General features: G+C 36.2%; 1 protein-coding gene across 3 annotated transcripts; it reads left to right on the forward strand.

Moving 5' to 3' along the window:
- The first annotated feature begins 1,820 nt into the window (after positions 1–1,820).
- On the forward strand, positions 1,821–16,167 carry LOC104600377 (uncharacterized). Of its 3 annotated transcripts, XM_010263287.3 has the most exons (10): positions 1,821–1,901; positions 1,978–2,021; positions 3,544–3,657; positions 4,274–4,438; positions 4,561–4,666; positions 12,254–12,436; positions 13,051–13,216; positions 14,388–14,707; positions 15,018–15,107; positions 15,843–16,167. In XM_010263287.3, exons 3-10 carry the CDS (start codon positions 3,643–3,645, stop codon positions 15,911–15,913), a joined length of 1,116 nt encoding a protein of 371 aa, XP_010261589.1. In that variant the 5' UTR covers positions 1,821–1,901; positions 1,978–2,021; positions 3,544–3,642; the 3' UTR covers positions 15,914–16,167. The 3 variants fall into 3 exon arrangements, with proteins under 3 accessions (XP_010261589.1, XP_088751536.1, XP_088751535.1); XM_088895410.1 differs by lacking the exon at positions 1,821–1,901 and having other exon boundaries at positions 2,010–2,186; XM_088895409.1 differs by lacking the exons at positions 1,821–1,901; positions 1,978–2,021 and adding an exon at positions 2,114–2,229.
- Positions 16,168–16,543: the final 376 nt, after the last annotated feature.

Below are 16,543 nucleotides of genomic sequence, written 5' to 3' on the forward strand. Positions count from 1 at the left end.
AGGAGGAGGTCGCCCAACACGTCAGGCATCGCTAACCGAAGTCGGGTCAGATCGGTGGAAGTAGGTTGCCTCTTATGCTGATCTGATGTCTTGTCGGGCTGTTCGCAGTTCGGCCTACCAAAGTGGTATCGAGGTCATCAAGGCGGTTTGCGAGGTGTCCTAAGTGCTCCTGAGATATGCTTACGTGGTGCTGAGGTGTTATTCTAATATTCTATGATGCCACATGTTGTGATATCATTGGAAGACCAAATCACCCTTCATTAGGGTGAAATCCTTGTTCTGACATCCAAAGAAGGGTGAAGCCACCCTTGCTTTGATGTACAAAAGAAGAAGAAAACTTGAATGTACCTGCTGTCATGCTCCTAGTGTAGGCTTAATATGAGAAGTGCATTGTTTGGTATGTAATTCCATAGGAAAATAGAAACCAAGTAAGAGTAATTTATATTGGCCGATTTTTTTTTGCGAGTTTTTCCATTAATCACGTTCCTGAATGGGTGGGGCTCTTTCTTAGAAACGTGTACGTCGGGGCTGTCAAGGACCTAGAGGGATGCTAAAATGGCAAGATGGGAGGCCTAGGTGGGGCAAGGGAGGAAAGAGAGCTGAGAAGGGGTAAGTGATATTGGAGAGAGGTTTAAGGAGAGATGATGTTGTAACTTCATATGCTTAAAAATACCCTTTATATTTATTTAATTTCCCATCTTATCCTTATGGATTTTAATAACTTATGCACCATCCCTTTTATCTCTCTTATTGCCACGCATCTATAACCTATATGACAATCTATAACATTTTGTCAAAAAAGAATATATATATATATATATATATATATATATATATATATATATATATATTAACAATCCATAACCTATGCAATAATCTATAGCCTATATCTGAGATAGAAAGTTTCACGCCCAACTTTAATTCTTCTCCCATCTTATCTTTATTCATCTTTTTAAGCAAATTCCTTCTATCTCTCTTTTTGTACTTGATAATCAACTGGCTCTAAAAACTTTCTGCAATTTTTAATAATTTTTTGTATTTTTTTCTTAAAATTCATAATATTTAATCATAACATTATGGATTGACCTATTTGACCTAAAACATTAAAATATTGACCCTAAACTTCATCCAAATGGAAAAATAATTTTGTTTGTGGATTAATTTTTAGTTTTATATTTAATTTTCATCATTAATAAAAATATTTATTATTTATAATGTACATTTTGTTTAAAATGATGAATATATAAAACTAGAGATGTATTCAATTTTTTTTATTTTAAATTTTTATTACTTAATTATGACATCATGAATTAATTAGCCATTTGACCCCAAATGTTTGAATTACTTACGACCTCTTAATTATGACATCATGAATTAATTAGCCATTTGACCCCAAATTTTCATATTATTAAAATTATTAGATATATTCAATTAATAAAATTTATATATTAATAAAAAATAAGAATGCCCCACAATATAGAATTTAATGAAGTGCTCTACCAGCACAACACGTTCCAATACTCTTCCACCAAAATACTATACATCTCATCATGAAAATGGGATCCACCATAAATAGGATGGTATCGTCATGTTGGAACAAATTTTGTGAATTCGTATTGAATCCCCTCATTCAGCGCGCCCAGAGCACATCCTACCATGCACTATTAATATCTCCTCGTGACAAGTACGAGGGATGTTATCAATCTACGGTTGAGATGTACTGTGGGTGTTAATGGGATGCCTTCTTTGCGAGCCAATCCAAACTCGAATTTTGTTGACAGGAGATCCGAAATCGATAGGTTTGACCAATCAAACCCTACCCATAAATAACATTTATTTAATTCCACACTTCATTGGTTATCACTTTTATGATACCGGTTCATTGGTTGCAGGTTTTTCCGGTATGAGAGTCGGACTTGTTCTTTTCTCTCGCTATTGTCTTTTTTTTTTTATAATTTTTCTCTTGCTAATTTTTAGGGTTCGATAACTTTGAAATCTGACGCGCGACAGGGCGATGTCAGGTATGATTTTTCTTTCTTCTTCTTATCGGACGTTGGAACAAGGGATTCGTCTCCCACCCCTTTCTTCTTCATCGACGTCGAAGCAGATTACGCCGCTTCTTCTTCTTCTTCTTCTCCATTCTTCTAGTTCTTCTTCTATTTTCTGACTGTATTCCTTTTAAAAAGGTCTCTTCATTCTTTAATTTCAACCATTTGGAAGCTGAAGAGGGTTACTCTCTCATTCTCTGTCTATATTTTTTTTCTGTCTGTCTCTATCTCTGTCATGTCTCAACCGTTTTACCCGTTTTGAAAGGGCTGCAAATTTCCTGCAAACAAAGTAATTAAATAATGTAAATTAGTAATCGGTATCAATTTCTTATGAATACCATGATTTTCTATGTTTTAATATAAAATTAGTAGTTGATGAAGATTATTGCAAATTTGAAGTGCATATGATTTTTGGCTCTTATGAAAGTTAAAGAGTTGGCCTAATATTAAAGAGTCAAGCGATAGGCGTTCCCTACTTCGCGTTGGCGCCTGTGGAACGGTGGAACTATGGTTAATATTAGTCCTATTTGAGCATTTTCCCAAGTGATGTCGAGAACAGTGGGTCAATTTCCAAATAATGTTGGCCATTGAAACCTAGTTTTTTTTTCATCAAATAAAACAACTCCCAAGTAAGAGGTTTACTTGTCCCAGTGGTGGATGTTGAGAGCAGTAGCTCAATTTCCAAACAATGTTTTCAAGGCGCCAAGGCAATTCTAGGTGTGACAGGGGCCAACCCTGTGGTGTCTAGGGTAGTTCCCTAAGTTTCATAGCAACTAGTAACCATCATTCATTAATAATTATCTACAATTTTCATAAAAAAAATATAAAACTCATATTCAAATGTAGAAAACCAACATATTCATGAGAAAATTTTAAGTTCTTCCTAGCTTATTGGTTCAGGTTTGTATATCTTTGAGGGTTCAAGACAACATATACCAACATGTGTTGATTGAACCCTAACAAATAAGAAAATAATGAAAAGAAATTAGTATATAAACTCACAAAATGAATATTTTAGTTTAGTAATGTCTATTTTATTGTTATATTTTCGAAATATTAAGAATATAAAATTCATAGTGCCATGTAGAAATTAGCTTGGTGATTAAGTGAGATGATGCTCCATGAGCGCTTGTTGCCTAAGCGTTGCCTTGACAACTATGGTTGGGTTAGAAGGTAGACCCATAAACCCCCCAACCCAGGTGCAGGCAGGATTCGATCGGTTGGCACCTTGCAGTTTCCAGCTAGTAGCTAAAACATAAAATTTTCACTGTTTTCCTTATGTGGTGGAATCCGATCAATCAGCAAATGGAAAACATGACACGAGATAAATGAATTTCACAAGATAGATAAAGTCTTTATTTACATACATACATACATACATATGAGAATTTATGATCACATCACTGGGAGCTTCTACATTACTAGTTGAATTTATGAAGTAATCCTCCTTCCATGTTCCATGTGAATCCCTATTTTTTTTTTTTTATCTTTCCAGGTGAAAACTGCTACAAACATATGAGAATTGTAAATCTTGATTGATTTACAAACTGAGAAGAGATAACATGTTCAAACATTCAGTTATCTGAACTCTGAAATGAAGGCTGTAGAGGTACTGATATCATATTTTTTTACTACTCTTCTTTACATTGATCAATCTTCAACATTTCTATCCTTGTGTGTGTCCATTGCCATGAATAAGTCAGCTTTAATAGATCATATTAGACTTGAATAAACCAGGTACTGACTGGTCATGTTCATTCATTTGGGCATTGATATTGAGAATCCAATACTTTCCAACTGTAGTTGCTACTTACTTGCAGATTAATTTATATTTAGGGTTATGAAAAATTAGAATTAATTCAGCAAGTCTTGACCAAATTGTGTGACCAATCGGAACTCAGTTGACATAGGGCCATCAATGCATCTAATCTTGTCCTTAAACATTCGTAGCCACCACCGCATCATCATCTAAACCTTATTCAAACTATATGGGGTAGGCTCTCCTTGACCATAAAAGTTTTGTAAAAGTTTTAAATGCCAACTGCCAACTGACACAACCATCTATCTGGGTTTGAGACCTGAAGTGTAAGACAAGCTCACACTGGCAGAGTTAAAATTCATAGCCACCACTTATCTAAATTTGCCTCCTCTTATAGAGTTATTTTCTAAATTTTCTTTCTTCACTAATTGGTTGTATATAACTAAGTTTAAGAGAACTCCTTCAGGATTCACAAGGCACACAAGAAATACAACCCTCAGCTCAGGTGTCACATGAATCTGAAATTGACCAACCAAATAACACGACTGCTGAGGCTCCTGTAGCAGATTCAGGTTCAATACCCATTTCAAGCACTGATAGTAAGAAGGTTTCTCGTGAAGATATTGAACTGGTAAGACAAATCGTGATTACTTGGCAAGGTTTTTTATTTCCAAAAAGGTTTTCAAGTGGATAACTCCTTTCATAATCTAGGTTCTTAGTTTTAATCTCTACAATATTGTGTGATATCTGCAGGTCCAGAATTTGATTGAACGTTGCTTACAGTTGTATATGAATAAAGATGAAGTTGTAAAAACCCTCTTAAATCGAGCAAGAATAGAGCCTGGGTTTACGACTTTGGGTAAGTCCACTTAAGTTGCAATGGATTTGGCTACCAGCTATGGTAGTATGGAATTTAGTTCTTGGTTTGTTTTTATATCACAAAGTTATTCCTCATGGAGGCACAGCCACCATAATTCTTATTAATTGAGATCAAGGTTCAAAGTATCAATACGTATTGGGCCATATCAAGTATCGACCGATGCATATCGTATCGGGAGCTTCCCGATACGCCCCTACAGGGGGTGTTTCAGGGGTCTAAGCCGGTTCAGGGGGTGGATGGACCTTAAACCAACCCCTCTGAACCAGATTTGAAAAAAAAAAAAAACTGAAAAAAAGAAACAGCTACCGAATAAGCCTCTACCGGCGTATCGGGTGTATTAAGTGTTAAACCTTTATAGGGGGCAATTAGAGCCTTGACTCCTGACCCCTAAACAAAAAGACTCCATGCACACAAATAAATAATTATACACATTTCTGAACCTGGAAGGGGTCATAGACCTTTTGTTGATTAAGTTATGTTGCTTGTTTGTTTTACTTTGTGTGGATCCAAGGTTAAGCTTTGTTATATCAAAATAGGTATTCAAAAGATTGAATGGAACTTAGATTCAGAACTCATCACCTTTGTTGAACTATTTAGAGGAATCACCACCAATTCAAAAGCTTTGGTTGAATTTAAGAAGCAGCATCCAAGCAAGGAATAACTCTTTTTTTTTATCAATAACAGTAAGTTTCATTAAAGAAGAATAAGCTTACAGAGGGGAGCTAAAATATCTTAACTTCCCAAGTATGTCGAAAGACACCCAAAAAGAAAAAGAACAATTACATCTGAGCTCAGAAAATAGAATTCCTATTCACCCCTTGCCTAGCTAGAATTCCTATTCTAGAAAGAATAACTCCTTTCTAGAATCATAATATCAGTATAGGCATTCAAAAGATTGAATGAAACATAGATTCAGAACTCATCAGCACCAAGTCAAAAGTTTTGGTTGGATTTAAGAAGCAGCATCCAATCAATAACTCCCTTCTAGAACCAGAATATCAGCCAATTATTTTTATCTTGAACTTTATGCTATCCAGTCTGAGATAAATTAGACCTTAATAGTTCAAAATTTAGCCACAGTGCTTTCTTAAGTTCAAAATCTAAATCTTAACCCCCCATAGTTGACTTCTTAAAGCCTTTTTTATATAAATGAAAGAAATTATCATTAATAGATAAAAAGTGAGCATACAAACAGCCTAAGAAGAGGCATGAGATGCGACTTCCTCTTTAAGGATGAAAGCAAAAAACTCACGCTAAATAGAAATCAGTTTGCAAAGTAGCCCAATAGAAAGAAACCCTTGAAACCCCTTGTTTAGCATGAAAATCAACCAAAACATTTGCTGACCTGCTAACCCACTGAAAACTAACTGGCATGTTTCTCCAATTCAAAGAAGACTCAATAACTCTAATCCTAATTATGCAATGACTTTGAAATTTTAAACATAAACAAACTATAACTAGACAATCAAATCCTATTATTGGGCCCTACAGAAAAAATTATAAAATGACAAAAATTACCCTTGGTGTTCAATTCAGTCCAAATCCCAAGTACCATCACTATGCCATATCAGGACCTGTTGTAAGGCCTTCTTCTTTCTAGAATAAGTCTTAGGGGTGAGCATTCGGTTTATTTGGTTAAAAACCAAACCGAATAAACCGAACTAAAAAAATTAAAACCAAATCAAAACTGAATTATAGAAAACCCAAAATTCAGTTCGGTTTTCGGTTATTTCGGTTAAAACTGAATTTTAATAATATATACTTTATTGTATATATTATACATTATAAAATATATATTATGAAATCAAATTTTATTATATTATATATTAATGTATAAATATATAATATATTATATATTATATGTTACATATTATATACTATATCTTACATATTATATATTATATATTGCATATAATAATAGAAAGTTTGGTTAATTAGGTTAGCTGAATTTCAAATTCTACACCAACATAGTTGCTGTCTTCATCTAAAGCATCATCATCAATGAAGGAATAATCCTCTTCTTCAGCTAAGTCATCACCTGGGTCACCTACCGCTTCAATGCCATCTTCATAAATGATATTAAGGCTTTTGGTAGGACATTGGTAAGCCATATGGCCCTTTCCTCCACATCTAAAACAGCTAGTATCAGGCTGTTTTTTTCTAAGTAACGCCACTAGCAACTGATTTACTCTTATAGTCAGCCCCTTGATAAGGTCTAGACCCACTAGGCTTATTAGAGCTGGCATTGGAATATGCTGGCCTAGAAGTTTTTCCCCCACCAGCTTGCTTACAAGCTGCATACTCCCCGGCTTGTGATATAAATTGCCTTGTATTTGTTTGCTTTAAACTCTTCTCAATTTTGACAGCAATTTGGTAGGCATCCTCTAAGTCAAAGTCTCGAGTGTACCATCTCTTTCTTGATTTCAGCCCGTAGTCCATTCTTGTGTTGAGCCAACTTTTGTCTCACACTTTCAGTAGTCTCACATCTAATAGATAATTCATCAAATTTACACATGTATTCAACTACAGATAGTGTACCTTGCTTGAGGTTAGTCAATTCTTCATATAACTCATCTTGGAAGTATATTGGGAGGTACTTGTCTCTCAAATGTTTCTTCATTTCTGACCATGTAGAAATAGGACCATCACCTCTATTCTCCAATCGTCGCTCCATGCTTCTCCACCATACTTTAACATGACCACCATGCTTCATACGTGCAAATCTGATCCTTTGATCTTTAGTCATGTCATACCAGTCAAAATATTCCTCTAGTGCAGCCAATCAATCTGAAAAGGATTGAGGGTCTAAATCTCCATTGAAATCAGAAACATCCACCTTTACCTTCTTGGTTATATCATCTACATAACCACCATGTTCATCTTGTTCCATCATCTCATCAAATAGATTTGTGAGCGATGTTTCTTGATCAATCCCTAGATGGGCATTTCGGGTTCGATTAGCTTGTGTAGGTGGTACCCTTGTGCAGTTTGCAACTCTTTGTTGTCCTCTAAGATTAACAGATCCTTCATCTTCACCATTATCATCTTCATGGACAGCTCTGTTGTTTCGTCCTCCATCCCTTTCATTGATTAGATGTGCTTCTTGCTGGATTTCTTCTTTTTTATCTTCTTGAAGTTCTTTTACTTGTGCTTCAAGGGTTTCAACTCTCTTGCAAAGGGTAGAAATCAATGAATCTCTTTGTGTATTAGTCAACCGACCCTATACTGTTTGCCACTACATGTAGCCATGATGATAACAGCCTATAACTTTGGCTCTGATACCAACTGATGTAGGACCAACTCAGTTCTAGTCCTTAGAAAATGTTGAGTGGTCTTCTCAATCAGAGTTTTATGGCTGTAATGACTTCTTGAAGGAAGAAGAGAGAAATTAGGGAGAGAAAGAAGTGGGAAAATACCTGGAATCACTCACCATAGCTAGCATAAGCTGAAGAAAACTCAATATGTTTCTTTGCCTTTGTGTAAAACGTCCATACATATTCATAGACTCTAAATTCATAATAATCCTAAAAATGAACCATTCTCTTTTAAAAGACCAATTTCCGAGTCTTTTCACTCTTTCCACTCTTAAAAATGAACCAGTTTCCTCCTTGTTCCTTTTAACTCAACTTCTAGGTTCAGCTGGAACTTGGGCTTTAGAAGGGAAATCAGGGAGACAGTTTGTTTGTATCTTATCCTTGCTATCCATTCTTGAAGGGGTTTTTTTAGAGCCAGCAAAGACAAACAGTAGAATTTGGTCTCTCACCCCCTCCGGTTCTTTCACATGTGGAGATGTATCTTATGTGGAGATGTATGAGGGCTGCAGTATGCTGGACTGTTTGGGAGGAGAGGAACTCACGGATATTCTCAGAAAAGGAGAGAATCTTAGAAGTAATTTTGGAGGTAATCCATATTAGGGTGATACATTGGCTGAAAACTTTGGTTTTGTTTGCAGATTTCTCAGTAGATGAGCTGGTAAAAAACTTGAAGGAAATTGCAGATTTAGCTTCAGCTAAGAAGGCATCACTTTCTTGTTGGAGTCCACCTAATGGCTTTATTAAACTGAATTTTGATGGCAGCAGTATTTCTAATCCAGGTCCATCTGGAATATGGGGAGCAATAAGAGATGAACGTGGGAATCTGTTAGCTATGTTTTCAGGACCAATTGGGGAAGGAGACTCCTTGAGGGCTGAGATTCTTGAAGCCCTTGAAGGGGTACGAAGAGCCAAGGAGCTGCAAATTAGTAAGCTGATCATTGAAGGAGATTCTGAAGTGGTGGTGAATTGGTTAAAAGAGGATAACTCAAGGATATGGAAGTACAGCAATGAAAAAAGAGAATTTAAGTGGCTGACTACGGATGTTGAAATTCAGTACAAATGGGTTAAGAGAAGTGCAAACTCACTGGCAGATGGTTTAGCTAGGCAAAGGGGTTAATAGGAACTCTTTGTTTTGGGGTTTATTGTAATTGTATTTGCTGCTCATAGACTGTTATAGGGAGCTAAGATTGTTTAGCCCCCTTGCTTTGTAATTCTTCTTAATATTAATTAATACATTTCACAGTTATTGATAAAAAAAATTGTAATTTGCTTTAAAATTTAGGTTTGTATTTTTATGTATTCTTTTATTTGTTTTTTTTTCAAAAATTTGTGCATTATGTTGTACCTTGCTACAAGTCCTTGTGCTTTTCTTGCACCTTGTGCTTCTAAAACATTCTCAGGTGCCTACAAGTGTTTGGCACAATAACATGCAAAAATCATGGCAATGGATAACATTTAATTACATAAATAATTTGAAATATAGTAGACATAAGAAAAAACTGGTAGATTCCTCACTCTTCTATTATCAAAAGAAACGTATGACTCCTTGTTGAATGTGCGCTTTCCTGTGATATTTGTTTTATGAGTAGCATGACCAAAGCTTTTCTTGACTTTGGATTGGAGCATCATCAAGGTGCTACAGGAAGTGGCATGCCATTCTTCCCACTTCTCATATTTATCAAGCATGATTTCATCTTGGTGAACGGTCACATTGCTTGGAAGATATATGTTTTGAGGGAATGCTTTCTTGTGCAACATAACTAAACCTACCTGTGTTGTATTGACTTCACCCAATCTGGTACTTCATGGGATCTCATGCCATTGTGGCTACATCCCTAATTGATTTTCTCAAGGGATGTTTTCTTATACCCTATAGTAATGACTGGGGGGTTTGGGCATTTGATTTGGAAGGACTGATTTCTCATGCTCCATGAACATTCTTGATGGTCTCAGTTTGTCCTTCCAAAACCATTTCTATGGGTCATTTGACACTAGAACAAGAATCTTCCTCCATGAAATTATGCAAATGAAAATAAATACATATGAGATGCTCCAATCTAGGAAGAGGACTAGGTAGCTACCCCCGCCCAGTGTGTATCATGTACAAGGACCTCTTCATCCATTATGCCACTGCACTTGTTGCTTAATGCACCTCTTTGGATGTCAATGTAACCCTCATGTTGATATTCAATGCTTATTTAGGGATCTTCTCATTGCCCACTAGAAGAGGAATGATCATGTAGAGTGTTAAAGGTGCTATTCATATTTGAGAGGAGAAATCAGTATTTTAAAAGGCACAGCTAGGCACACAGGCGAGGTGCATTTTCCTACTTGGAAACAGCCTCTCTGTATATGTCAGGGGTAAGGCTGCATACATCTGTCCCTCCCTAGACCCCACATTGGTGGGAGCCTCATGCACTGCCTCATTTGAACCCAAGTCATGGCAGTTTCAAAAGGCACTCACTTGGTGTGCCTAGGCACATGCCTGGGCTCATGTGCAAGTGTGATCTGAGTGTGTTTCTTTTTTCTACTTTTATTTTTTTAGTCACCTGTATATATTGTTATGTGTTTTATACAGTAGTAGTGGTTTTCCAACTTTTATTGTAGAAAAGCAAAGACATGCCTAAACATTGGTCTACTAACTTCTAAAAAGCTTTTTATTGTTGCTTGTTTTTAGTTATGTTGTATTAACTGTTGTGGACTTTTTCTAGATTTTTAATTAGCGATTTTTTAATGATGTATGGTTATAGATTGTCATATGGAGGTTATAGTGCTTTTGATTTGATTAAGAATCCAGATTTACATATTCTTATATGTCAAGTTTTCTAATTCTTTTCTCAAAAGCTGCACTTCACTTTGTGGGGTGGCTGGGAGAAATGTAAGTTGAGACAATCATTACATGAAGCACAATACAGGGAGTGGTGAAGTTCAGCTTTGTTGGGTGTTTTACAGGAGATTGACATCATGGTCAACTACTAATAAAAAAGTATCATGGTACACTTGGGGATAATGAGCAATCGCAACTATTGGAGGAAACCATAACATTTGCAGTATCTCAGACTGGTGCTTTCACTCCAGTTTTAGCAGACGACTTCTAAATGGTTATTAAATATGTCAGATTGTGTGGATGGACCATGGTCTGAGAAACTTCATCTAGAGAGATGTGAATCTTGGTTTCTGGATGGAATGTTTCGTTCAGATTGATTGCAACTTGCAAGGTCCATCAATTCATTGGCAGAGGGTCTCCTGTCAGGATGGTCCTTTTGAATTAGCTATACTTGAGTCAATATTCTAGAGTGAATTATTCTGTACAGTATTAATGTCTGTAAGCAGTTGATTGCTTAGTGGGAGCTGTTTGATGTTCAATACCATATGTAACTTATCCCATTGTTTTCTACTAGTTAAGTTTTTGTTATCAATAAAAATGGTAGAACCATCATTATCATCATCATCATCATCATTTAATCCTTGATAAAGGGTAGAATCCGTTTATTAAAAGAAAAAGGATAAAACCAACTTGCACACTAGATATTGCATATAGAAATGCTAAAGTCATTCCAGCTCTGAAGTCTTTCTTTCTTGACCTCCCATCTCTCTTACCTCTTCCCTTGCCACGTCTCTTGCGTTCAGGCATGGACTGCTGAAATAGTTTTGCCCATCTATTAGTTATTTGACTACATATGTCATGCAAAATATTTTTTTTAAAATAATACATATTATATATTTGTATCACATTAAACACTTGATGCATCATGTGCTATGCATGAGATTAGTATGGGTGAGTGCCTAATGGCCACTTCTGTGTATGGTGGCTGACATGCAATGCCCGCCTAGGTGATATTATCATGTGCAACAGTTTGCCTGCACTTAATATAAGTGATTTCCATGCTAGAGGTTGTGGGCTGTAGAATTGTCATTGTTTATATGCAGCTGATAAAATGTCACTCAACATATAATTTAATGCTGAGAGCAAATATGATCAGATTTGAATAAAGCTGATCACTGCATGTTTATAATACTGATACATTCTTAGGTTTAACTCAACTTTTGGTTTTTTAACTATTACATTCTGTTGTGGTTCTCTCGTGCCATGCCTGTCAGCACCATGTTCACATAGAAAAAAGCAGGGATAGGCACACTCTTCAAACCATATAACCAAAACCAGAATCTAAAGATCGTCTTCTTCAGCTGACCTTTCTAAGTGCAGAATCGTCTAATATATTTCTTTTTATTTTCTTTTTTGTTATTTCAGTGTGGCAGAAACTGGAAGAAGAAAATGCTGACTTTTTCAAGGCATATCATGTAAGGCTAAAGCTGAAAAAACAGATCATTTTATTCAATCGTTTACTTGACCATCAGTGTAGCCTGATAAAGTACCCTGTACCCCCAAATCTCCCACTTGCTCCACTTCAAAATGGAATCCACCCAATGCCTGGTAAGTTCTCACGTCAAAGTTTCCACCATGGTCTGCTAAATAAGTGAAAGCTCTGAAGTATTCCTTATATTTCAAAGATAAGAAAGTCTTAATTTCTAAACTATTTGCTATAAGCATGAAAGTAATCAGGTTAGCGTTACATGGTTGTGCTTCACAAAATTATACTTAAAACTGCATATTGGCAAGTCTCAAATATTGTTTTCACCAGGATTTACATGCATTTACTGCCCAAACTTTACCAAATGAAATTCCCATTTAATGATTCCCTTTTTCATTAGGGTTTTAATCACTCTGGCATCAATTTGGTTCCTGTTTCTTTTGACAATGTCATGAAGAATTATGTGCATACTTTTGGGTCTTTGTTTAAAGTTCTCATGTTTGTGCTCATGTTAAGATAGTTTGGTTCATGTTTAGTAACCTTAGTTGTGATTTCAATCAATGCTTATTGGTGCAAAGAAATGGAAAGAATCTTCATTTTGTGATCATTGAAAAGTCATTGCAGTTATTTTAGGTAGTTCAAGTTTCTATTTAAGTATTAATTTCAATTTTCTAGTATCTTAGAATTTAAATCTCTTTTACCATTCTTATTCAATGCCAACTTGTTTGCAGTGCAGTTAACAATTTACCTATGGGCTATCCCATCCTGCAGCAGCCTCAAATTTCACCTCCAGGTCAGCCCCATAATGATTCCATTGGCTGTGGCATATCCAGCTGTCATGTGGTAAATGGAGTCCCAGCACCAGGCAATTTCCAGCCCATTCGGATGAATTCTGGGAATGAGTGAGGACCTTTCCTCATATAGCTGAGTAGATCAAACGACTTTTAATCACCCACCTTTTAGTGGCATTTCTTTTCAAACATATTGTTTGCATTCATTATGATCGATTTAGTTTTCATTCTCATTTATCAAGTGCTCTTGTTAAATGCTGATTATATAAAGTATTCATTCATCTCTTAGCCTGATCTTTTGCTGGAAGAACCATATCAGGATAAGGCTTGCTTTATTAGAGTAGTGGAGCCAACTCACTTCACCCCCTATTGGAGTGGGGAAAAAATCAGTTCAGTAGGGTGCTAAAATGATCTGGATGGGTCTTTTGTTTTCATGTTAGCTGTTGGCTCAACCCTTTTCAGGAATATTCTTATTGATCGATAAAAGTGCAAATAAGCTTACTACAAACTACAAACAGGTCTAAGCAATTTACTTATCTGTTGATCTAACTGTTTTTTTCTTTTTTTTTTTTGGAGAAAGGTAAAGTAGTTTTATTCAGAGAGAAAGCAAATTACAATAAGACTCAGGCCAACTAGATCTTCCTGGGCCCAAAACAGATTACAAGAACATCCATGATTTAGTACAAAGTAGGAGAGAAACATTCTGACTTTTAAACTCCTCATTCACCAACACCCAGGAGCAAATCTTCCCCACCACTTTCTGCACAATCTCATCTGGACTTTTTGATTGATTACAGAAAATTCTATTGTTTCTTTCCATCCAAATGGACCAAAGAACAGCCTGCGGAATAGTATTCCAAACAAATCTGCCTTTCTTGCTAAGACCCTCCAATCTCAACTCATAAACAGCTCCTTCACAGACTTAGGCATAGCCCAACACCTCTTATTTCTTGAAGAAATGCCCCCAGATTGATCTAACTGTTTTTGTATTAAGAAAAAGGACTTCTATACTTTTTTTATCATCACATGTGATGGTTTATCACTTTATCCTATGTGTTATTCATAAATTGGTGATTTAAGTGCACACTAAAGCTCTCACAAGGAATTGCCCTCTTTTATAACTTTCAAGTGTCTCAACAATATGGCGTGAGGTGCCTGATAATATTTGATACCAATTTTAAACATTTTTTGAGTTTTTCTTTTGAACTGATTTCTTTATTTTTGTGTGTATATATGTCTATTCATAAGCTTTGCTAACATCAGTTGTTTCTCTTTATTGAAGTACCATGATGGACAACAACACGGCTAATGTGGGACCACTTATGCCCCCAAGCAGTGTCATGTCATCCATGTCGGAGATGGCTTCGAGTCCTGCATCAGCAACTAGTGGCCACTTCCCCTTTACCCCCTCAGATATATCAGGAATAGTAGACACAGCAGCACTGGACACAGAATTTACATCTGATGTTGCAACTTCGATGGGGATGCAACTAGGAGCAGATAGTAGCTCTGTAAATTCTAGAGACCCCCTTGGATCATTGGCTCAGATTCCCTGGAATTTCAGCCTCTCAGATCTTACAGCTGATTTGTCCAACTTAGGAGGTAATCTTGCCCCTGATCTTAATTGGTCGATTTAAAACTTTGTATGTTCAGTTTTTATCCCTCTAACACTAAAAAATAGAGATGACAATAGGTTGAGTTCAGTAAGGATTGGATTTATCCTGAACCAACCCTACTGATTGTTTTTTAAACCAAACTTGGTCTGCCTTGTGAAAGAGGTGGGGCAGGGTCAGAAAAGAGAGGCTAGGAATCAGGGTCAGAGAGATGTTGACTTATTGTGCTTCTGAAAAGTGTCTTATGCTCAATCTTGCTTAATTTTCTAAATATGTTATGTTTTTTTAACTGTTTACAGATCTCGGAGCTCTTGGTAACTATCCTGGTTCTCCCTTCCTGCCATCTGATTCAGATATTCTGCTCGACTCCCCAGAACATGATGACATAGGTAATAACAATTTGTCTCCTTTTTATGTTTAATATTGATTGCCCAGTTAATACATTTTTTCCTCAAGTTAATCTTTTTCCATCATTGAAATATGAACTTTTTCTGTGCAAGTTATCTGCCGAACTACATTGTGATATAGAAAGAACACCTTGAAATTTGCTAATCAATGGGTGTCATTTAGATATTGGTGAATAAAAAATTTGTAGTGATCCATCCAGATCCAAGTATCTTTATGGATAGAATGCTATTATAGATTTGATATAGGTGATCTCTAATTTCCTGATGAGTAGTAATCTATTTGGGGCCCCTATTGAATGGTGAGTTCAGTCCTGTTTGCACCGTGAAATGAATTCACCCAACTTTGTATTGTGAAATGATGTCCACAGTTTACACTAGTTCGTTCTCTTTTTGAGAAAACCATTTATTGTGTGAGAACTAGGACTTGAGCACTCCATTTATTAAAACCAAAAATAAATGGTACAAATTGGTTGGCTATTGCAGGCCATGGGTTGGGGTCTAATGGGGTTGTAGATAGTTCCTTCTTTTCTTTTTGTTTGTGTGATTATTGGGGGAGAGCTATCCCCCGTGTTGTGTAGTCTATCTTCCGTTATTAAAAAAAAAGTATGATACTCTTTTCTTTTTTCCCATTTTCAAGTTTCAATTCAAACTATATAGTAGTCTTTTCAATGTATGTTAAAATGGTTTTCATCACTAATAGCTCGACCTTGATTTCAGTCGACGAGTTCTTCGTTGATTCTGCCCCTGGCCCACGTTCCCAATCTGATAAAGAAGAGAAATCTAACTGAGGTGAGGTGCTTTTTTCTTCTGAAATTACACGATAGGATTGTGTTGTAAAAACAAAGAACTGGCCCATTAATCAAAAGATGTTTGGTGTAAAGAGAATAAAATTTAGCCTCCGATGTGGATGAGTACGAATTTGAACATTTTGAGCAGGTTGTGTATTTGTTTTCAAGTGTACACTAGCTGGTCGATGGGAAACATGGTCATTACTACTGGTAGACTTCCAGTGAATTTTTTATTATGCCAGTTTTAAGTCGGAGATTACACATATTTACCTTGAACATGCTTAGCGTCACCTAGTCACCTAGATTTGACTGTGGCAGCAAATGCACAAAGGCCCATTCCTGGTAACGACCGTCTTTTCTGTCGTTATAATTTGGATTGTATATAAAAGGCCCAAAGAAAAAGTTAAGCGTGAGATTGTCAAAGCCGATTGATGAATTTTGTCCTGAAAACGAACGGTGATCCTTTGGAGCTAAAAGAAAAAAATGTAGCTTCAAAAGGATAGTCTTGGCTCAAAAGTCAAAATTCGTTCATCAAATGGTGAACCAAACATCACCATTGGGAATAAGGTGGTTTGCCCTGATCCTCAAATCGCCTAAAGATTAGTTCAATTTTCCTCCTGTCTGGAACGA

This window comes from Nelumbo nucifera, chromosome 1 (assembly GCF_055504915.1).
Source record: "Nelumbo nucifera cultivar China Antique chromosome 1, China Antique-T2T, whole genome shotgun sequence".
Classification (NCBI taxonomy): Eukaryota; Viridiplantae; Streptophyta; class Magnoliopsida; order Proteales; family Nelumbonaceae; genus Nelumbo; species Nelumbo nucifera.